Below are 23,462 nucleotides of genomic sequence, written 5' to 3'. Positions count from 1 at the left end.
CTAAACATAGCCAGCTATGCATTTGACTTGTTTTCCCGTTTGAACCAACATGCACATGACAACTGACACGTGAAGGTATAGTGTCTCATTTATTGTGTTGAATGTAATAAACCCTGACACCTCCACCTGCTGAAAACTCCAGTGAGAGCAGCAGCAAATGTATGAGCTGTTCATCTCGTGCTCGGCAGCCCCGATTAAATATTTAATGATAAAATGCATCAGTGAGTACAGAAAAATAAACTCAAATGGCTGAATAACAAGCCAATTTCCTAGAGGCATGAAATGCTGTGGACTGAGCAAGCAAGGGCAAGGGTTTCGAAGTTTACTGAGCTCAGCTCCTTCTGAACAGCCATTGGCTGACAGCCCGCCAAAACTCCTCCCCTACTAAAGAGCCATTGGCTTACAGCAGACAGCGTCACCATGCTGCGTTCACGGCTATTGGAAGTACGTTTTATTTAGTCTAAAAAATAATGGTGTATAAACGTAGAAGAGTAAAAGTGCAACATTTCCCTTTGAAACGTGATGGAGTAGAGTTTTACTCCTGAAGGTTAACTTCAGCTCCTATGCTAGGTCTATAATAAAGTGTGTACCCAAAATAAACACACTTAGATCATTTGAAACATACGTCTAAACAGAAACTACAATCTTTGACATAAGAGGATACAATAATGTGTTCTTTTATAGTCAGGCTTTACACCTAGAGCCCTTGCTTCAACATTTACTATTTTCCAGAAGATTTACAAATAAATAAACATGGAATTCCTCTACAAACAGTACATCCAGATGGCATCTTGTTACATTCCAGCAGTGGTATTAATATAGTTTCACATTATGTTTCAGTTCTTAAATGTTTTTATATTACATAACATGAACGAGACCAATAAAAACCCAGTGAAGAAATCATAGATCCATTGAAACAGGCAAGTGAGGTGCAAACAGAGTCTCAGGAGAACATTTAGAGAAATCTTTCCTTATTTTTATTTATCACACATTTAGAAAATGAACCACACTATACAAATGTCCACCGTCAGTAATGAAACAGGCCTCCTGCATGAACCCGACCGACCTTGAACCAAAAACACCTTCAGCAGGTGAAGAAGCGTCATGGCGGCCGACACTCACCACTCCTCCTCCGGTTCAGTCGCACACTTTAAATTACAGGAGCGGCGTCAGCGTCGTCGTACGGGGAAACTGCCCAGTGACTCGACTTTTATTTTTACTTTTTAATCTTTTTCGTGGTCACCGTGGTGCAGGTAGGCAGTAGCATGCAGAAACCTTTGGATGCGGCTCTCCTCTGATTGGCTAATTCATTATGTTTGCGCTATGTAAAGAAGGGAGTAGGGTTTTTTTGTTTTTTCCTCTTAGAGTCTGTGTTGTTATTTACAATATGACAAGAAGGAAGTGTGTGTGTTTGAGTCCTACGCATGGGACGGGACAGGCGAGCATGTAGACAGGATTTCCCGCCCTCAACAGGAGGGGTTCAGGAAAAAGTCCTCACCCTCCTCCCCCCTTGGGCTGGATGTTTTGTTGTCGGCGACACACTTACAACATGGCCGCTGCTCAGAGGGATCCTCACTTTATTACTCAGACATAAAATAAAAAAAAAAAAATGAAAAAGATAACAAATAAAACTGAGGAGAGCCGGCGGGGAAGGGGGGGCGTTCAGGCCAGGTAGCTGTACGTGTCCTTCTCTCCGTCCACTCTCTCCAGGTATTCCTTCTCGATAAGGATGTCGATGCATTTCTGATAAAACACAATAAAATGAAATCAACACAAACAAAAAGCTGCAGTGCATGTGTCCAAGAGGGAAACAACAGTATGACGAGATGAGGGCATTGTAATGTTCATATCCGTGTGTTACCTTGATGACTGGGACTCTGGGTTTGAATCGAGACGACAGCTGATTCAGGACTTCAGCCAGAAGCTGCTGGTGCTTCAGGACCTTCCGCATCTTCATGATCCGCACTATGGCCGCCTGAAAACACACATTCATTATTGCAAAGAAAAATCATGATTGCTCTGTTGTTGTTGTTCTCAAATACATTTTACAATTACATCTCTCAGGAGAAATAAAGATGCATTTAAAACACTTTGCACTAAGCACACTGAATCCTGCTTTGTGTTATATCAGGCTTTACATCTAGAGCCCTGGCTTCCCCTTTGTTTGCTCTATGGGATGAAAACCATTTACTGGTTTCCTGGCCAAAACAAATTCATCGCAGTTAATGATGATGCCAACATTGACATATCACACGGTGTGAAAATGAAAGAAATCCCCTAGCACTGAGTAGGCAGAGGATATATTTTATAGTTTCTTTATGTCAACAAACTGGCATATAAAAAGCGGTTAAAAATATCAAGACAGATATTTATTAATGGTCATGATAAAGACTTATAATATGCAAGTCAGTAGAGGTTGCATAATATTGAATTACAATATTTTTTGGGCTGTTTTTTCTCTTTTAACGCTGTTATTCTCAAACATGATTAAGCTGAAAGACTTATCAATTGCAATCGATTATCCAATTAAATGTTATGCCAAAATGGTTAAGTATATCATATTTGGTTTTGTAAATCATTTACATAATTTTGAAATATACATTTGACTAAATTACTCTGACTAAATGAAATGAAAGACTGTTGACAAATACATCAGATGAGCGTTTGATAAAGTGAGGTGAATATTAAATGTGTAGAGGTGTGAACGGTCACCTGGATGAGGAGCTTCCGGTCCTCTTCAATGTTCTTGTGGGTGGTCTCCTGCTCCTGTTTCTGCTCCGTCTTCATCGGTACATTGATGTTCACCCTCAGCTTTTTACTGTGGAGCGAGAGCAAAGTAAATATAATAAACATGTCTTCAGCAGCAAGGAGACATTAGCTGTGATCGATGCGTCTTTGCTCACTTCTTGTATCCCAGGAAGAGTTTGATGACGGTGTCTGGTTTGAACTCCACCTCGTCCACGTTGGCATTCTCGTCTTCCATCACCTGTAGGACACACAAACAGATCTGAACACAAACATATTTTTAACCACACCTCCTGAGGCAACCCTGCACATCTAACCTTCTTACAACAAACACAAGGAAGAAGGAAAGAAACAAAATACCAAAATCAGGATCAATATTTTTTTACTCACCAGCAGCTTGGATTTTAACAAAATCTGCAGAACTTGAACCAGAATGTCCTGAAATAAATAAATAAAACTCTGTTAGTGGACAAATACTTCTGCTTATTTCCAATATCTTGTGTTGCAGGAATAGATGCAGCCACCACATGATGTATAAGGTTAAGATTGTAAGAATGTGTTGAAGCTCACCGTTTTGATCTGTGTGCTGTCGGTCAGCTGCTGCACAGTATAGCTGTCCTCCGTGTTGTACTGCAGCAGGATGGCCATCTGGAAGGTGGAGGCCTGCAGCGTGTACCTGCAAACAACAACAAAAGGTTCAGTAAGAAAACGAATCAAAGTGCAGGCTCCTCAAAGCTGCTTAACAGTGCAAGTATGTGACAAACATGTACAATAGGAAGAAACAACATGTAAATATCCTAAAGCTGAGCAGAAACATGTACCTGTTCTTGAAGCAGTTAGTGACCAGCTCTCCTTTGGACAGGTGGTAGAGCCAGGTGAGCTTCCTGCCGCTATGTCTGCTGGCGTAAAACGCTGTGAAGCGCTGATAGCTTCGCTCCAGCTGAACGGAGAGAGAGAGAGAAAGTGGAGTTAGACCGGAAGATCTACGGCTCAAAATCAAGTAACAGCAACAGAAACACATTTTTATCCCACAGTAGGAACAGAATAAAGGTAAATCATGCTGCGGATTTTCATTTCCTCATTACACCGTCTTCTGCAGTGAGGACTAAGGGTTTTTTAATGACTTTAACTGGTTTTACCTCAGAAGGCAGAGCAAAGGTGCAGGACTGCTGGAAAGGCCAAGACCCAGAGCTAAGGACCTGGATACTGAAGTCCACTGCAAGATACACACATCAAATCAGTTTGTACTCAGGTAGGTTTAATGTGCTTTGCATTTAGTAGCTCTGTCTAAGCTGAAATCAGAATTTAGAGATACATTTCAATGTAATGATTAGCATCAAAAGCAGTGTGTGTACTCACAGTCGAGAGGCTCAGAGTTGGTCAGGTGTTTCTTGAATTGTTCGTTCAGGTCTTTACTGACTCCAATATCCTGGAACATGCGCTGCAGTTTGGACGTGTACTCAAAGCCACACGCTTGCTGTATGGAAAAAAACACAAAATCAGCGTGAGGTGTTCGGGAAGCTGAGGTTTAGTGCTGCTGTGGATGTTTTTGAGTACACACACACACACACCTTGAGTTTGGAGATCATGCTGGCCTCGGCATCGTCACTGGCGCTGTTCTGGTGGACCAGGCGCTTGGCCAGCATCTTAGCGTAAAACTTCTGGAAAACGTCTTTGTCTTCGATGTACTTGAACACAACCATCTGAGAAGAGGAAAGAAATAAACATACAAAAAGGTTAGAGACAATGTAGAAAATGTAAGTGGTGTATAAAAGTACAACATGAAATTCTTTAAGATTAAATAAAAAGTAACTGGAAAACAGTGTGAATCAATTATATTTAGCAAGAAATCCAAGTTTAATTCTTTCAGATACCATAGTCTAAACATATGTGAACTGCACAGTGGCTGGAACTGGAAAAGAACCACATCTTTATAACAGATAACACAAGAGTAACTGGGTCAGTGGTTCAGTACAGCTGCTGCTACAACATGAACAGAAGCACACTGTATTATGGGTATATTTTTGCAAACACACACACACAGATCACAGTATCTCACCACTTGGTTGAGTGTGTCCTCCAGTTCTGCCTCCTCTGGGTTTTTAGAGCTTGAGTGAAAACAAACAGGTTATAATTTATGGGTGTATAAAGAGAAAACACATGTATTTCTAGTCTTATTCTAACTTAGATTGTTTCATCTGTCTCTTGATTTGCATTGCTCAAAATCCTTAATAAACACTCAGTGGTGACACTACACCTGAAAAGACTAACGACCTTAAACTAGTTTTGTCTTATACAGAATTATTTTTTTTCAAAACCATGATATCTTGATAATAAAGATCAATAAGAGAGTTTTCAGATGGCAGCGATCTTATTCAGGTGCACACAAGACATAAAGCACACCTCTTCTTCAGTAGAGAGTCGCAGTATCTGGCCAGCAGCTCTGGAGATTTGCTGGAGGACTGAGCCATCCTGGTGACGGCGTTGTTGTTGATGAAGCGACCACACGCCTTTGAAAATAATTACAATTTAGAATTACATCTGAAAATGATGAGGAAGTAACACAAAGGTCCTCAGATAATTTACTTGGAAAGATATTTAGTACCTTATCGAGCGCCGCCACGAAGCCGGCGTCGTTATTGAAGGCAGACATGACCAAGGCGTTGTATTTCTTATGGACGTCCAGCGTGGTCTGCACGTACACTTTGGGGTCCTGGAGGAAAACACAGATGTATTTAGTGCCATTAAAGTATCTTTTCCAAATTGTAACATTATGTACCGGCCACAGCTTTAAAACTTATTCTGGAAAATTATCAGATTCCTGTACCTTCATGATGCAAGAAAAGCAAATGTAACAATACAAATTATTTTAATAGCAGCTTACTCGGTTTTAATGTTAAATGGATGTTTTCAGCTTCTCAAATATGGGTTTCCCTCCCTCTCTGTTTTATATTATTTAACATACGTTGAGCGCGGCCTCTCCACACTTCTCGATGGCAGCCAGGCCCTGGTTGTGGATGTGAGTCTCCAGAAGTTTCTTCAGTTCTCCGAGGCCATCTGTGATCCGCGACACCAGGTTGTACATCCGGCCCAGGTCTGAGGAGAGGAAGAGGGGGAGACATTTTAAAAACACCTTTTAATACAAACTTCTTCCTTATTTTTTGAGCTGAGACTTTTTTATTTATTTTTAAAATTTCCAAATTAGACATTGAAATTCAGATTGCAGGTTTACCTTCATTCTTGTCTGCATCCAGCAGGTTCTGGAACTCGGTGTGGAAGATCTCCAGGTGTTTCTCGATCAGGACCTGCTCACACTTCCGGGCCAGCTCGTCCTGTGTGGACTCGTGGAGATACACCTGCACACGCCGCTGCTCCTCCAGCAGACGAGCCTCCGCCTGAGGCACAAGACAAACACTCTTTAATACCAGAAGATAATGATGATGAACTATGCTTACTAATAGATCCCTTGATTCTTGAACAACTATCACTCTCAGACTAAGGGTGAAAGGCGGGGTACCTTCTTCATGTACTCAGTGACCGGGTTCTGCTGCAGGAACTCGGTGCTCTCGCGCGTGTAGAAGCGCTCTGTGTCCGTGAGGAACTGACACTCAAAGTACTCCTTGTACACGGACAGCGTGGGGCCTTTGGCGAAGGCGTCCTCCTCGTTTAGACCCAGTTCAACTGCAGGGGGAGGAGAGGGGGGGACACAGGGGAGGAGCAAGGGTTAATGTGAGGAGAAGTTCATGATAAAACCTGCAATAGTGTTTTCAAATGGTTGTCTCTCATAATGTCATGGCCACTTTAAGAGGATATAAAAGGCAACTTCTTCTGGAAATACTCGCAACTGACCTGACCTTCTAGCTTGCCTAACAAAATCATTCAATTTCTACACATCCTATTTTTACCTGGAATAACTTCTTTATTCCTGCACATGTTCGACATAAAGTCAGGTATTTTTTAGGTTGTTTCTTTAGACCAATTAAGACCGTGTTGGCTTAATATCGAACTCATACCAATGTCTTCCACTGACTGATGACTGTCAGAGATTAATTCATGACAACAAAACAAATATTGTACACTTCATACAAACCCTGTATGTTAAGAGTAATCATAGTTTACGGTAGTGAGGCTTGACCTCTTTTTCTGGGTTAATCATATTTTAGTTCAACTTAGTCAAATCCAAAATGCCAAATCTCTATCTCTTGAAGCTTGATAGAAAGAAAATAACTAATATTTCCAGTGAGGAGTGAAGTAAAGGACCTCAGAGTACTTGGCTGTCTGCGTTGTATAAAGCCTGCAAAGAACAGCTGTTTGTTTCTCTTTGAGTTGTTCTCCGTGTTGTTGACCTACCATAGGACTGAACCACACCGCTGATCAGCCGAGTGTTAATGGTCTCGCCATTGCGCTCTCGCTCTATCAGCTTCAGCACAGCATTTGTTACCTGTAAACAGATCTTTGTTTAGCTCCTTTGTGGCAAAAATAATGGAATTAAGAGCTTTACAGGTAACTTAAAAAAGGCACAAAAAACGTAATATACTGTAAACTATAAACTGTTTGCATTTTCTTTTCAGTGTTATTTCTCCCCCCGCGTCCACGAAAGGAAAAGTAACAAACCTGTTTGTTGAGAGGTCGGAATAAACATTCCCTCCAGGTCACAAGTGCCAGCTGAGAGGGAACAGCAGTGTAGGAGAGGAGAGAAACGTGAGAGAGTAAACAACACAAAGTCAAGAACTTAGGCTGAATGTTTCTTACGGGCCAACCTCATTTTGTACTTCAAATCCTGCTGAAATCTATCTTCAGCCCTTAGAGGCATGCACCAGACTGTTATTTTAATCTTCCATTTCCTCAGAAAACAGTAACTTTTGGGTATTTCATGTTTACATATTCAAGAATAATTGGCAAGAGATTCATAAACTAATCCACAGTAATCAGACCCCGCATTAAACTCCCTCATAGGTCCTTTAAGGGTGAAATTCAAGCACATTTAAAAAGGAACTGAAACCAAAAAGTTTCCAGATTCTTGAATCTTTTGTCGTCACATCTTAGGTGCAGTTGCAATAAATAAAGCTAACAGCACTCCTGTATATCCGCTGCAATCATATTGTATCAACAGAGGACTCGTCTATAATTTTGGCTCACATAAGTGATTGCTTAGATGAAGAGATGATTATGCTGGCAACGAGTACATTCAAATCCACACACCTTACCTTAAAGGTACAAAGACTTTTACGAGCCCTGTACTTAAGGAATGACTTTACATTTATAGAAAAGTCAGAAACATTTACTCATCCGTCCTCAAGGAAGGGAAACCGAAAAAAGGTTTAATGACCCCTCAGGTTGAGTTTGTTGTTCCCAGTGTGTCGGGGTAATGTAACCACTTTAGATGTATTTTTACTGTGCACTGCAAAACTATGACATAAAAAGGTTACGCACAACAACTTTGAGTGGTTCTCTCTATCTTTCATGCTTTAAAACACAAAACCATTACTTCCAATAACAGGTTGAAGAATTGAGATTAGAAGCTGAAAATACCTTCTTGGATCTAAACACACAGAGAGTGTTAACTTAACTTGTACTCCGAACAGAGGTTGTAGTAGTACTCGGATCTTTCACTCAAGTATGGGCAGTGATACAAAAGTGAAGGGATTCTCCATCACAAGTAAGGTTCATTCATTCATTAACATTATATCAATGGACTATAATCAGTGATCCATTAAAAAAACTCAAACATTTGCTTTCAAATGGCAGTGGAGTAGAAGTAAAAAAGAGACAGTAAATCGAATACTCCAGTAAAAGTATTTCAACAGGGTTCTACTTTGGTAAATGTACATGCATCGGCTGTACACTGGCAGCGAGATATTTAGACGCACCGAGTAAATCTCGTAGATGCCTTTGCGTCCCTCGTCACACTCTCGTCTGACCCAGTGACGGTTGAGGTAGGCGCAGATCCCGTTGAGGACTTTACTGGAGAAACGGTAATCCTCCCATTGCTGGGTGTAAAACTTCAACACACACTCGTCCATTAGATCCTCGCCATCCTGCAGCGGAATAAAACAGGGAGAGATATAAGTGAAATGCGGGAGGGTGAAACACACACAGGAAGTGTTTTAATCCCAGCGAAAAAGACTGACCTTGAGCAGGCTAGTCAGATAGTTCTTCAGGAACTCTTTGAGCCGCTTGTAGAGCTCCAGGCCTACAAACTGAGCCCCGCCCGGGGTGGTGGACTTTTTAGGGGGCTTGGCTGGAGGCACAGAACCCCGGCCCTGGCTGGACTGGTGCACGCTGGTACAATAGTTATATACATGTCTGAGGGAGGGGTTAAGGAATAAACACAGAAACAATACACATCATAGACCAGGGTATCCTCACCAGAGCTGAAACCAGGAGGGTTATTAATCATTTAGTTTTGTAAATGTAATGGTCTGTGTCTCAAATGAGTGACAGCTGCTGCTCAGGGGGCACAACGAATCAGAAACAGCGGGGGACACTTTCGCTAGAAGATCTATAATATAACTTTTATTTTTGATTAAACCAGAGTGGAAATGGAAAGACTAACTAAAATAGATTTGACTTATTTTGTTTCTGTTGAGTTTTACAAGTTTTTATTAGACTAAAAAAGGAAGGACTAGTCGAATGTAAATAACTTGCGGTACAAACACATTTCCAAGCTGAAGCGGATCTCTGATCAAATAAATCAGCAATGTCAGGCTTTTTCTTCAAATAAAACAAAGGGTAGCAGGAACATTTTTGATGTGTTCTCATAAAAGATTACCGCTTCACTCTAATATTATAACAGGGGTAGCTAACCAGTGATAACCATGGGCCAAAAAGCTCTGAAAGGGGAAATACGTAATTCTAAGATTGAAGCTCGTATAAAGTTTAAATCATTCCCGTTATCTCTGACAGGAGCGATTACAGATTACACTTATTAGATTTTATGGATGTTTGCATACTTCTGGGAAATGATCCCATCCTGTTTTTCTGGAACGGAGCGTAACTACAGAAGTTTATCATACAACTAAATGTGTCATCTCTTGGTGTACGTCACAGTAACACAACTGTAGCTGAAATCAATGTTTGTTTTTCATAAAGGAAATACATTGGATAACTATTCCAGTATTCTTAAGGACTACTTGAACAGTGTACACACCTTTTGAAAAAACCAACAAATAAATTAAAAAATATCCTTCTTTGAACAGTTTGGAAGTTGATGTTATAATGAATTACAGTATTATTTCTTATTTTCAGGACTTAGGGATTCAGGATTTAGTTGGGCAGGTTTTGGTTTTAAAAGGAAGAAAGCCACTGCCATGAATATACTTTACCACACACCCATGGTGGATACTGAATGAAAACTGGTAACAAACTGGTGAATATTTGTGTCACTGTTGGACGAATGCATCAGCCATGAGGGAAATTAACTAGTGAGTAAGTATGGTCATCACTAAGAATATTTAAGATAGTTTACATTGCTGGTTCAGTTATTTTGACTATCAGTTGGACAAAAAAATTGATAAACACAGCCAACCGTTTTCAGCTGAAATATATATTTTTTAAATGCTAGCTTTTTGTTACTAACAGTCAAAAAGATCCCAAAAATATTTGGAAGCTAAACTAAAAAAATTGCTGCCATTTAATTTAAGGTGTGTAAGAACCTTTTGATACAGTAGCTGGATATTACGTTTTTTTGGATACTATAAATTTCATTTACAGTATATATAGTCATTTGTACCTGAGATGGTCCCCCTGTCTGATTGCCGTTTTATGCATATGTGGTGTGTTCTTTTTAGTGTGACAGCTTCCCTCAAATTAAATCAAAAGACAAATCGCAATACACCACCTTATTGTAACCCCTGAATCAAGGTCATCATTGCCAATTACCAGCCCTAATGTATTTATTTTCCTTTGAGCACCTGATGGATTTATCCTCATCCAACATTGAAATCTATAATCCTCAGAGCAGGATACGTGTAGAGTTCCATGTAGCGCGACTTGGCCATGCTTTGCCGTGTGTAAACCTGCTGGATGCCCGCCCGCAGGTCGTCCCATATCTGGTCCAGGCCTATCTGTTTCAGTCCGTGGGGGTTCTGGGTCCTGTTCGACGACATCGTGGAGCCCGTGAGTTCTCCCTAGCGAACAATGCCCTCCCTGTCCTCTCCCCCCGCTCCGCTCCTCGCTTGGTGTCTGTCCTGGCTCTCGCTCTGCTCTCAGAGTGCGCGGTCCATCGGGCGGCAGCGCTTCGGGAAGCTGGTGGACGTTTTGTGGGGCGGGATGCAGTCCCACTCTGCACGCCTGGGTGGCGCTGTCTGCCACTCCTCCACCTAAAAGCTTGGGCAATCCTCACCAGATGACCTAAAGAAATGAGGCAAAGAGAAAAAGGGCATTATGATTTGTTATAGAGTGGTGCAGTAATGACGTATCTTTGTAAACAGACGCAGAAGGTAGCATCTCCCTGGTTTCCTTTACAAAAATCCAAATTGATTTTGGATTATTACAGAAAATAAGCTCTGTTGCAAACACACCTTTATTATACTTACACTTTTTATTCAGCCTGATAATCTCTACATCAAAGCACTTTATGATTTTGGAAGTAAAGAGCTAAGGTTGGGGCTATAAAGGAACTACGGAGTGGTCAAATTACTTCATGCCACCACTGCTAAGCTAAAGGCAGCTAATGTTCGGTGTGATGACGTTTCATTTGTTCGCAACCAACTTTTTTAAACTCACTGACGTATTTTATAGAACAAACGGCAAAAACACGTTCAAAAAACCATTGACTTCCAGACGAGCTACAGGAAGAAATGTTGACTAATTTTCGAGAAGAGGACTCACTCCTAGAGAGGCTGGATAAAAAAGGCTGGTAATTATCAGGATTCATTTCAAATCCCAGAAGCAACTATCTTTTAAGAATCTTCAGTTTCCTCAGTACTGTTACGGGTTAGTAAGGTCATCTGCTGACACCTGGCGCTGATCCCTTCACACACGGTTCTGAACCGCCCTGACGTAACTCAGCTAATAACAGATTAGTCCACTTCTCATTTCCTCCACCAGTCCACTCCAGTGCCAAGACTCCATCATCTACAAGGTTCCTTATTAGACACTAAAAGCCAATAATGTTCAAGCATTAGTCCAAAAGCCTCTTTCAGACCTTAACATTCAAAAACAGATTTTTTGGGGCATTTGTGAATCAACTTTTACCCCTCCTCGTAATGAAAATCGGGTCAGGGCATGCCCGCAACACTATCACAAGAGTAGCAGCAGCTGGTTTAACAGTGGCACTAATGAAAGTCCAAGGAGGCAAAATCATTAAGGCTAATTGACAGACCTGAAGCTGTAATTTCATCCCCACTGTCAGGACAAGAGGAGCTGGTAAATGAAGCCCACAGTTGGCAGTAAAGACGTCTTACAAGCCGCACAGAAAGTGACAACAGATGACAGTAAAAACAATAGAAAATACTAAAGATTGGATCTGTCTTGAATATCTGATCAAATGAGTTGTGCATTCAGAACTATTGTAGAAGCAATTTTAGGTCAGGTTTTATTTTATTTCAAACTGAATGTCAGTATGTATTGTACTTTTGTAAAAAGAAAAACAGCTATTAGAAGTTGTCATCCCCGGAATCTGGGAGATTTGTTTTTGAAAAAATTGCAGTTCATCTAATGAAAATGATTATTTGTCTGAGTACCACAAAGGAAAGCATCATTAGCTGCAGCCCTATTTCAACCGCTGCTGCATGACAACAATTCAATCTGATGTGTTTCATTTAAGGAAAAAGGTTTCTTTATAACAGTGCCTAGCAGAATCAGAGACGAAAGGGAGTGTGCATGTGTAGAAAGGGCTGTGTGCATGTAGGCAGCGCTGCTATATTTAGATATTTAGAGGGAGCAGGCATGCAACGCTGGCCGTCTCCGGACGTTCTCAGCCATTAGGGTCAGCCAGAGATTCAGGACGTGACAAGTGCAGAAGTCTGTCAGTGGAAAGGAGAAGAAGCTGAGTGACCGGCTCTGTTTACTTCCTGTCCCTGTTGACGCCGGACACTGAGTGAACTCATGACGTCTGAGCATCTTCAGTGACAGCAGCTACAAATCTGCAGCTGCTTATAAGGACGTGGGAAGACAAAACACTGAAGTTTAGGTCTTAAATGAGTCAGCAAATATGGTTTGTTATGATACAAGTTTATATTTTATATATTTGTTTATATTAGTTACATTAAAGAATACACATACAGCTAGCTTTGTTAAACTTAACAGAATATGTAATATTATTTTACTAGGGCTGCATTTAAAAGTACTGCTTTAATAGGTCCCTTATTATGCAAAATGCACTTTTTGATGTATTTTACACATAAATGTGTGTCCCGGGTGTTTAAGGAGACTCACAAAATGTCAGAAAATTACACCCCTCTCTTTTCCTCCTTACCCACATCTCTAAAACGGGGGTACAAATGAGCTGATCCAGATTTGCTGCCGATATGACAGAAATATGGGCTGGCTTTACATTGAACTCCTGGCAAGGTCCCACCCACGTGACACGTCCCGACCTATCGTCCGCAATATACAGTCACGAGTTGAATCCCCGCGTGTAGCTGTGTGTCTGTGTATTCAGCAGGATGTCTGCAGGAGGGACAATGGGCTACAATGGGTGATCTTTTTGGTATTTTGAGCAAAACACTTCACACAAGTTTTGTATAGATATTGCCCTACAATATATTGTTAAAATATAGCATGATAGGAGACCTTTAAAAAATTAAAATAAAAAAGGAAAGAAATGACTATCAAAAGTTGTTTGTTTCGTCGCACCAACATATCAAAACGGAAATATTTTGAACAAGGAAAATCTTGACTTATTAATGGATTATCAAAGTAATTCAGACAGATACATTTGCTGTCTTTCTATCATGCCTGTGTTCTTCCCCAAATTCAAAGCAGAACATAGAAGAATATTGTCACAACCTAAAACCAATAGGAAAAAGAACATTACTGAAACAAAAAAAAGTATCATAACTGAAAAGGTGCTAGGAGTTAATGTTTGTTTCAACAAAAACTAATATTTGCTAGTTCACCGTGCCGTTTACCCAGTAAAATGTATGATTTAAACATTTCATACTTATTTTCTACGCTATGGGCAGGATGATAAAGGGAGGCAGTGAGGCAGAGGCAAAGCTGTGACACAGCAGTAAAGCACGAGGCACATCATGGGCCTTCATCAGTCACCAAAATCTGTCTTCCTCTCCACGCCCAGCCTCAGTCTCAAGCACATATAACAATGTAATGCTGAGGACAGTCCATTGTTATACGCCAATTCATTAGACAACTGAAATTGCTGCATCTGTTCTTGGATGGTGAAGGATGCGGGGCCCAGACTTCCAACTTGTTTCAGCCTCCACTCCTCTTCATCAGATCCTCAACCAAACTCAGAAAAGGCAACCCTGTCTACCTGAGGCACTCCAGCAGTTGCTATGGTAACTAGGGCAGACAATACCGAGGTAGTATACCTCATTCTGCTACAGGAGTGGAGCGCTTGTTTTTCGGTGCTCACAGAAGAAAGGTGCCCTTCACAGCAGCACTGGGATCCGATTTCAGATTCCCACAGCAGAAGCTATTATATACATGTCCTGCTTCAGGATATGACCTGTAATCAGTTGTCGAGTACTGCTCGGCAAGTGACAACAGTTGCTAGAAAGTTTGTTGTGAAACAGGAATCCCTGTGTCATGGTTGGCCTGTCCCCCCTCCACAAGGGGCAGAAAGCAGCAAAGGACTGGGTTCGGGGAACATTTTCTTTTCAGGGAACACATGGCCTGTATGTGTCTGCCAACAAGTGTTGTGTCATACTACAACAATTAAGAGTCAGAGCTGAAAACATTAAGGCAAATTCCAAACTATTTTGTTTCATGCAATGCCACACATAAGCAAGTTGTAGCTTCTGTGACGTGGTGGTTTTACTTGTTATATACATATTAATTTAAGCATCTTTGGGCTTAATACTGTTGGCCGGAAAGAGCAAACCATGTCAATGAATCAGACTTGAACTCACATATACGGAAGAAATAAGGGCTGCTAACGATACTTGCCATCGTCAGTTGCTAAGGCTCACTTAAGATGGACCTGTTATTGTCATTTTCATAGTGGCAATAAGCTGCTTCCACAAGGTGTTCAACTAAACATTCAAATGTGTGACTCATAAACCCTGACGACACCAAAGTCACTGTCAAGATGCTTACATACTCTACATTTTATGAAAGAGAAAGAACATTAAACTGTAGCTTATTACCCACAACCAAAAACAAATAATCAGTAAAAACAACTCTCCATGGTGGGATGGAAGAGACTAACTGAGGACAAAGAGGGGAAACCAACACACCATATTGTAGCAGCAAACAAAGTAAGCATTCACAAATTGCTAAGTGAGCAAAGCAAATTAGTTTTTTTGTATTTAAATAAAAATTGGCCACAAACGTTTTAAAAGTCTCACCCTGCTATCTGCTAAAATACCGGCATGTTTTAAGTTAAGAACTTGATTTTTCTGCCAAATGACAGAAAATAAATCTGTACTGTCTTGTGTATTGCCTAATAATGCTTACTCAGGAACTAGCGTGTCTGAAGGGGAAGGATGCAGGGAGTGGTGGTGGAGAGAGAGTGGTGGTGCTGGTGGGAAATAAAAGCTCATCCTGGTGAATCTGTTTACCAAGTTCATCGAGTTCAGACTCAACAACCAAATACCCTACATTTAAAAACCCAAACAATAACAAAGCAAAATCTCCTTTCCTTACAATTGGGGTTGGGTGAGCCAAACTTAAAACAACAAACTATGAGAGGGAGAAATAAACCTCAAGAAAAACCACAGCGAGGAGCGTGTGAGTGAGTGAGTGAGTGAGTGAGTGAGTGAGTGAGTGAGTGAGTGAGTGAGTGAGTGAGTGAGTGAGTGAGTGAGTGAGTGAGTAACCGATCATGAGCCGGGTAAGGCAACACGAGAGGGCATTTCTTTAATGTAAGCAGCTTTTGATTTGTGTTGCTCAGCATTCAGAAGAGCAACAGAGACTCACAGCTCTTTAGATAGACTCTACTATCAGTGCCCTCAGCGCTGTCACTTCACAGAGGACACAGAGTGTGTGTGTGTGTGGGGGGGTCAGGCCAGGTAAAAGAGGTGGCTTTATCATCGCTGAGATGACATTTCATCTTCAAAAGCAGACTGATTTTGCAGCAGGAGAAGCTATACAACACTTATTTTACTCCTTTATACTTAAAATGATCTACCTAAATTAAGAAAGCAATTAAGAGTTACCACTGAAAAAATGTGGGCAACTATTCTGTTTATTTTACTTTGTGAAACATGAGTTCCAGCTTCTCTAATGTGAGGGTCTGATGCTTTTCTTGTCATATATCATACTATGATTCAAAATAAAGACAGAGGGAAGCAGAACATCTCACAATTCAGGAGCAAAGCCTCATGTTTTGATATCTATATTAACAAGTGAATGGTTACAGCATGTTCACATATTGTTGACTTGCCAAAAGTCCTGCTCAGGAAGAGCTGTAGACATTTCCACACTATTGCAAAACATGTTCAATCGTACATTATGTTCATCAGAGAAACATAATAAATGAATATGTTTCTTTTAAATCTCTAACCTAACTAAGCATTTCTGAATTTGACTTCATCTATACTAAGCCTATTCTATAAATGTGTATCTTTATATGGAAAATCTTCAACTTCTTCAAAATGAAAAGAACAGAGCACACATAAATGCAGCAATCTTATACTTAAAGTACAAGTGAAAAATACATTCTTGACAACCTAAATGTTTTAAAAAGCTGTACAAATGCATAAACAATCCAAGATAAACAGTAAGGCTCTACCACATTGTAAACAAACACATAGCAACTGTGAGTGTTTGCTTTTTCCTTAAAATTAGGCAAAATACTCCTAACTGTAAAGCAGAAAGCCAGTAAGCAACCCACGAGAGGGGGTCCTTAAATACACTCCCCAACATCTAAGGGTTATCAGTTGTTTCTTACATCTCCAGACGTAGGAATAACAATTGTACTACACATGGCTCTTTCAGGTGTTCCTTTTAGTGTGGCAGCAAAAAATACAGATCTTCCATAAATGCATATTCATATTAGACAATGTTGGTATGAATATATTAGATATGTACTTCTCAACTTACTTGCTGTAGTTAGTGTTTTAATAAATGTGTGGCCTATAAAGCACTCCATCTGTCTGCGCAAACAGAAGGCATTCTTGAAAACTGGCTCATAAAACAACAAAAGATCTCACAATTTGATCTACCCCTTGTCAACTTCCCATGACACCTTGGACTATGTTGAGTATTCACAAACTTCCTTAACAAAAAAGTAGCGTATGTGAATAGAGATTTAACAACCAGGTTTGCCAAATGTGTAAGTTTTCTCTTTATACATGAGAGAAAGAGATGGTCAGAAACCAACTTTCCTTTTACCAGGAGCTGGGTCCTTATCATGCAGCGTCTTATCAAAAACGTGTCTTTCTATCCTTTTTCTTATTAACCTCACATCTCCAGGCCTAGAAGTGGCACGGACCAGGTATTTTCCAGGTATTCGAGGAGTGTGTGAGCCCAGTGTCATGTTCAAAATCACTACCCTTCCCTCAAGAGGGCCGATCTGCTCGCTTTAATCACGAACTGTAGCAGCGTTAGCTAAATTACGACAGTGTAACCATCTCTTCAAAAACGATAAAGGTGTACGCCGAATGTTTCTCTAACTGTTTGTTGAGATTATCCAACGCTGAGCTGCGAATGAAGACAAACACTGCTACGCAATACTGCTAACTATCATTAGCTTCTCAGGCTCGATTAGCCAGTTAGCTTGTAGGTGACGTTAGCTTGGCTGCCTGGTGCTGCTTTAAATTAAAATACCATCTCTATTTTGACCACATTTTTGATTCATTTAGATACATGTGTAATAGTTGGGCTATAATAAAGATACATTCTGCCTTGACCGAGCAAACCGCAGTAGTCAGGAGAGACCATCTGCCTGTGTTGTTGGTGTAAAATGGCAGCCTAGCTTCACGGGCAGCTCAATAATGAGTCAGGAAAACAGTTCGCTAACCATTAGCATTAGCCAACTAGCTCCTGGCTAAATTGATTGTCATGAAGAAAATAGCGCCACTGGCTTACGTTCACAAGGCTGAGGAGGCTTCTTACCATTTTAAGGCTGTCGCTGTAACTGTATAACCGTTATAGGTGTGGGTTTTCGGGGCTTAAAGCTGTATCTTCCGCCGTCTCTGTATGTGTTTGCTGCCCGTTGCTATCTGCGACGCTCTGCTTCGTTCGCACAAAGATCAGCTCAGCAGGCACCGAATCATGCTGCCTTCAGGCACAGTCGGAAACATGGTTTCACTAAAAAGTGCAGTTATAAAACAGGGTTAATGAATGAATAAGAATTCTGAAACACGGTGTAGAAATACTGTGTTAGTGTGAATGCTGCATACATAATATAACAATAGTTCAGGATCAAAAGCAAAAGTACACATTTTGCAGAATAAAACAAAGATGACAATTATCGGATTCAATTATTGGTGCATTAATATGCATCACTTGTAAATGTGGACCTTACTCAAATCAGAATAAGCTATATAAGTACTTATACTAATATAAAATGTAAAGCAACCACAAAATAAATAGATAATGTATACAGTATATTGTAAAAGTAAGGTGCAACAACACAGACATCGTGCAAATAAAGTTGGTTAATGTATACATGTCTAGAATGTAGAATGATAATCTGTAATGGGAGCAGTGGTTTTAAACATTATAATCCAATTGTTCAAACTTCATAACAGCTTTAAATCATTTTTGAGTGAGATAAAAATGTGCAATAACTATGAGTGAATCAATGCTTTCACTCCTCATGGGAAAACATTTATACTTAGTAAACAGTAGTATCGTAGATGTGCTTATCTTTTGTAACATATTTACTTATATATATCCTTTCAGTTTAATGTTTCTTGACTAATGCAGTTTTTTCTTCTGATCTCTTTTATTTCTTTTGGGTTTGTTATAATGCACCAAAATACCAGGACGAATCCTGGCTCTGAGGATGATTATACATTGTTGTGATTTCCCAAAGAATGTTTCATAAGACACACAAAAATAAATTGTATAACACCTTCTGCTTAAATTAATTAATTGATATGTACTTTTTTTTTTTACATCTTATGTCTTTCAGTTAATTAATATAAATATGCTGTTGCTAATCATTTATTAAATAAAAACACTTTGCAACAGAAGCTATTGTTATAAATTATGATATACAGACTTTCATCCATATTTACATAAGCTTCTCCAGATGAAAAATTGAGTTTATGAGTGCTCCCTGAACGCAGCACTAGCGTCAGAGAATGGCGTCTGTATTGGACTACAATCATTGGCTGCACAAAACAATTACAGCTGCTTCAACTACAAATATTGCAATATCTCCTGCGCATGCGCACTGATTGTTTTAGTCACCTAATATGACATTTTAATTATGCATGCATGAGACAAACACACCATGGTGACATTTCGCTCCATGTCTTTTAATCTGTGCATGAGCGTGTGTTATGCAAACCTTGCAAATGTAACATCATCCCAATAAAAACAAAGAGATTTAAGGACCTTAGCTAACTGCTACGACATGTTGAAGCCTACTGTGATTATAGTATGGATAATCTCTTTAGAATAGCTTATTTAAACAGGGAGCAATACATTCCTAAAAAAACACAAGTCATGTTTTTACACATTAATGCTATATTATAATGTGTAAACCCTGTGCACCCTCACGGCCTCTGAAACAGGAAGCACACACACTCTGCTGGTTAATCAAAAGATAACACACGGTAGATAAATAGCAATAACAATAGGACTTAAAATGTTTATTTAAGTCCTCAGTTGTGTAGATTTCAGAACAATGCATATGCTTTTTCATTAAACAAATCATTTCTCAAATCAAATGAGGCTTTATAAGATTTATGAAATGTATTTGCTCATTTCAAAACGCATTTTGATGATTTGAAATTAATTGAAAAAACAAGTGTGTGTGGCTATTTTGTAAAAAAAATGCATAAGATACTCATGGGGTAAATTTAGGCAATAAAAGTGTGGATTTATGCTTGTTTTAAAACTATCCAAACTGCATGATTTGTATTAAATATACCTTTAATGTACAAAATACACAGTACATGACATACTAAACAACTGTATACAAAACATGTAGTATAATGCATCTAAAAAATTTATATTTTACTGTTACATTTTTGTATCCAACACCTAAAGCCTAGGATTTCAGGACAGGTGTTTGCTCCATTAGATGCTTCATCTGAAAAATCAACAAAGGAAATACCCATTACTCATTTATAGGTTTAAAAGTGTGCACTAAATTACACTAATATCACTACTGCTACATATGGTAAGTAACTGAGTACATTTACTTACTTTAGACTTCTACTCTACTACATTTCAGAGGGGGAAAAGAATACATTACTGCATTCATATAATATATTATCAACAAGCCAAATATACTAGTACTGCAGATGAAGGTAAATACCAAATATTTGTATGTATAAATAAAGAAACGGTTGAATTAATACATTTTGATGTGTTTAAATTTGCTAACCTTGTCTAAAAAGCATGAAAAAAGGCAAGATTAGTTATTTAAAGACCCTTTGCTTTAACTATATGTTAAAAATGTAATAATGAATATTTTGTGTATTTCTCAGTCTTTGTAGCATTGGTTAAACATGTATGTTAATTATGAGTGTTTGTTAGTGTGTTAATATTTTATTTTTGTAAATAGTTATACTAAATCTGACCGGCTTCTGCTTCCTCTTGGCTTGCATCATTTCCTGCTGCTGCTTCAAGCGTACTTCCTCCAGACTCATACAGCCACCTGAACACAGCAACACAAATCATAATTCTGTAACATATATGATTCTGCACACACCTGGAATATAAAAGTCTAAAAATAAACATATTCATTATAGAAATGATCAGTTTCTCTCACCCACAGTGCTGGGGTGGATGGAGACAAACGCCATCGCTCTGCTCAGCCTCAGCTCCTCCAAAGCAGCGAGCTCCGCCTCTGCCTCTGATCAACCAATCACATCAAACGTTAATATTTACCTGACATTAAGACAGAGACCGAACACATCTGATTTACAAACTGAATGTAAATACTTACTTCTCTGGATCTCTCTTCTCTTATTGGGGTTTGGGGGGATGACCGTGAAAGCTTTGTTACTGAAACAGAAACGGAACAGAAGGCAAAAATAATACACTTATGTTTGGATTTTCTGACATTTCTCTATGTTCTTTCATGTGAAATACAGGATTCTATAATGTGTAGCCTAAATCTGAATCCAAACTAAAATATAAAATAAAAAGCTTGGCTTTTTTGATGTAAAAGCAAACATTCAATCCAACCCAATCAAAATAGGGTTTTAGTTATTTTGTATTATTTGGATATTTCATTATTTCAAGAAAATTCATAATCGAAATGACAATAATTATGTTCTCCACCATAATGTTAAGCTATAGTCACATTATGTATTTTATTGACAGTCATTAACATCTAGACACTTTATAAAATGTGTTTTTTTGTGAATTATTCACAGTCTATAAGAGCAGTTTACTCAATGTATGGATTTGCTGATTGAAAGATAATTACTTTTTGTGTTTATTTTTTGTTTGTATTTTACAGTGTGGTATCTTTAACCAAGCAAAGGATCTTAATACTTCTTCCTTTTGTATTTGATATTTGATATCAAAAATGTCAATTCAGGACTTTTACTTGTAACACAGTGTTTCACAGTTGTGATATTAGTGTTTTGTATCTGATTACTTCTTCCTCCTCTGCTCACCTGTGACTGACACGTTTATTCTCCGCTATGACCCCCTGTTGCTCCTTCAGCTCCCGGCATTTTGGGTCAACAGAGCTGGCCCTCCTCCGGTGTTCCGGGTCAGTTCTGGGCCACTTTGTGACTGTTCTGGGGGCAGTGGAGCTGGATCTGCCCCTCCTCTCACAACTCGGTTTGCGGGCGGGTCCACTCACCACGGTGCCCCCCTCACCCCTTTCCCTCTGCTGGGAGGTCGACGCGCGGCTTCTACGCACAGCAGGCACAGCAGGCACAGCGGGCACTAATGGTGCACTTCTAGGTCCGTTAACCGTGCGTAGGCCTACTTTCCCAGGTTTGCTCTTCTCTGGATTTTTTCTCGTCACCTCCACTTGTTTTGACTTGATAACTTTTGTAGATTGCATTTTCATGTCAAGGTAATACAACCGGCATTTTTAAAATATCCAACTCTTCGATTAAATTCACAAAAAACCTACATTTTAAACTCTCAGGTGTTCGGTTGCTATGGAGGTTGCGCCCTAGCAACTGAAGTGTGAAGTCCGGAAGATCATGGTAAGAGTTCTGGTAAAAACTTTCACAATAAAAGCACGAACCATTGCGCAAAGATGAAAAGGGAATGTTTTATGACAAAAATAACGTATAAATAAAGAGTTACACTATTTTTATTTCTCAAACATTTTCTGTACTTTTGGTTTAAGTTCCTTTTTATATCCAAATATAATCTTTGAATCAGATCATCAAAGTCATCATCAGAATCAGAATACTTCATTTATCCCAGAAGAAATCGAGTGTTGTTTCTCTATTCTAATATGAAATAAAACCTTGACAAATATTTATATAAACATTTTAAGTCAAAGTTAGAATGTGCAAATAAAATAAAATAAGGATATTTATACAAACATAAAAGGTGAAGGTAAAATGTCCAATAAAATAGTCTAAATATGTTTACGATAAGAGAAGTTGCAGAATGTCTATCAAAATCTGCCGGGATAAAACATTTGCTGAAGAGGCATTAAAAAGAAAAGAAGGTGCAAAAAGTTGGCAAATAATCAATTTTAGAGCAAATATGCCAAACTTAATCCATGGTTGTCTTTTTAAATGTAGACATGCCACATAAACACGGAGGTTGATTTGAAGAGTAACCATAAAACATGTACTGCAGAGAAACAGGGCACATGATTTATTGTCCGAAATGATTTACCCTCTGTTCACTTTTAGCTGAATATACTCAAGCTGAAATTCTGCGTTTCATTTTATGTTGAAGGCCTTGGCACCTGGTTTCCTGTGTGTTCCTGCCTGTGTGTGCACATTGACGTAGGTGCAGATTAAAGCGAGTGACGTCAGTATTAAATCCGTTTTTTCTTGTCAGTGTCCTGTCTGTGGACATCAGGTAGGCTACCTGACTCGCGACTCTACATAGGTCACATGACCACATACTGTCATATGACACAATGCAGACTATATGAATAAATAAATAATGCCTTTGTATGTCCTTTCTTTTTGTTTCAGTACAAACTCGAAAAATACAATTAAAATTATGAAACAGTAATAGCAGTTTTTTTATATTTCATTTTATATGGCACTTTTCAGAATGCTGTATGCTCAGTGTTCCCAATTCGCACAGCTCTCTTCTGTAGGCAAGACATTTGATTTGTGATTGATTTATGCTCCCAAACAAACCTCCACACATTAGGCAATATGGGACTACACTAACTTTACAATTTTAAATGTATTTAGTTTCAGTATGCATTTGGTTTTGCGCAGTAGCCTATTCCATTATTGCATGATTTATATCGTTTCCCCTTCCAGTGCATGCGAAAGAACAGTCGGCTATATCCTGCAGCAGGC

General features: G+C 39.3%; 2 protein-coding genes across 2 annotated transcripts; both read right to left on the bottom strand.

Moving 5' to 3' along the window:
* Positions 1 to 954: 954 nt before the first annotated feature.
* On the bottom strand, positions 955 to 18,095 carry LOC134884052 (cullin-1). The gene is made up of 22 exons (XM_063912655.1): positions 17,929 to 18,095; positions 10,714 to 11,097; positions 8,877 to 9,051; positions 8,616 to 8,783; positions 7,360 to 7,410; positions 7,096 to 7,186; positions 6,263 to 6,426; positions 5,978 to 6,140; positions 5,711 to 5,841; positions 5,351 to 5,458; positions 5,149 to 5,255; positions 4,805 to 4,853; positions 4,317 to 4,448; positions 4,105 to 4,222; positions 3,885 to 3,961; positions 3,567 to 3,685; positions 3,316 to 3,421; positions 3,136 to 3,183; positions 2,904 to 2,986; positions 2,713 to 2,818; positions 1,862 to 1,975; positions 955 to 1,743 (listed from the first exon to the last, which is right to left on the bottom strand). The coding sequence occupies exons 2-22, from the start codon at positions 10,851 to 10,853 to the stop codon at positions 1,663 to 1,665; spliced, it is 2,331 nt and encodes a 776-aa protein (XP_063768725.1). The 5' UTR covers positions 10,854 to 11,097; positions 17,929 to 18,095; the 3' UTR covers positions 955 to 1,662.
* Positions 18,096 to 19,301: 1,206 nt separating this feature from the next.
* zgc:194621 (uncharacterized protein LOC795037 homolog) lies at positions 19,302 to 22,508 on the bottom strand. Its single transcript, XM_063912939.1, has 5 exons — positions 21,621 to 22,508; positions 20,942 to 21,000; positions 20,765 to 20,848; positions 20,574 to 20,650; positions 19,302 to 20,080 (listed from the first exon to the last, which is right to left on the bottom strand). Exons 1-5 carry the CDS (start codon positions 22,022 to 22,024, stop codon positions 20,039 to 20,041), a joined length of 666 nt encoding a protein of 221 aa, XP_063769009.1. The 5' UTR covers positions 22,025 to 22,508; the 3' UTR covers positions 19,302 to 20,038.
* Between the last annotated feature and the right edge of the window lie 954 nt (positions 22,509 to 23,462).

Source organism: Eleginops maclovinus, chromosome 21 (assembly GCF_036324505.1).
Source record: "Eleginops maclovinus isolate JMC-PN-2008 ecotype Puerto Natales chromosome 21, JC_Emac_rtc_rv5, whole genome shotgun sequence".
NCBI classification, from domain to species: domain Eukaryota; kingdom Metazoa; phylum Chordata; class Actinopteri; order Perciformes; family Eleginopidae; genus Eleginops; species Eleginops maclovinus.
Note: the sequence above shows the minus strand (reverse complement) of the source record. Positions and strands in the feature narration are given on the sequence as shown.

Excerpts from the sequence above, each read along its gene's own strand:
- LOC134884052 (XM_063912655.1), bottom strand. The coding sequence starts at position 10,853 with ATGTCGTCGAACAGGACCCAGAACCCCCACGGACTGAAACAGATAGGC. Across the intron at positions 7,187-7,359 it reads TCCGACCTCTCAACAAACAG|GTAACAAATGCTGTGCTGAA; the intron begins GTTTGTTACTTT and ends ATCTGTTTACAG. Across the intron at positions 1,976-2,712 it reads ACCGGAAGCTCCTCATCCAG|GCGGCCATAGTGCGGATCAT; the intron begins GTGACCGTTCAC and ends GTGTGTTTTCAG.
- zgc:194621 (XM_063912939.1), bottom strand. The coding sequence starts at position 22,024 with ATGAAAATGCAATCTACAAAAGTTATCAAGTCAAAACAAGTGGAGGTG. Across the intron at positions 21,001-21,620 it reads AATAAACGTGTCAGTCACAG|TAACAAAGCTTTCACGGTCA; the intron begins GTGAGCAGAGGA and ends TTTCTGTTTCAG. Across the intron at positions 20,849-20,941 it reads GAGAAGAGAGATCCAGAGAA|AGGCAGAGGCGGAGCTCGCT; the intron begins GTAAGTATTTAC and ends TTGGTTGATCAG.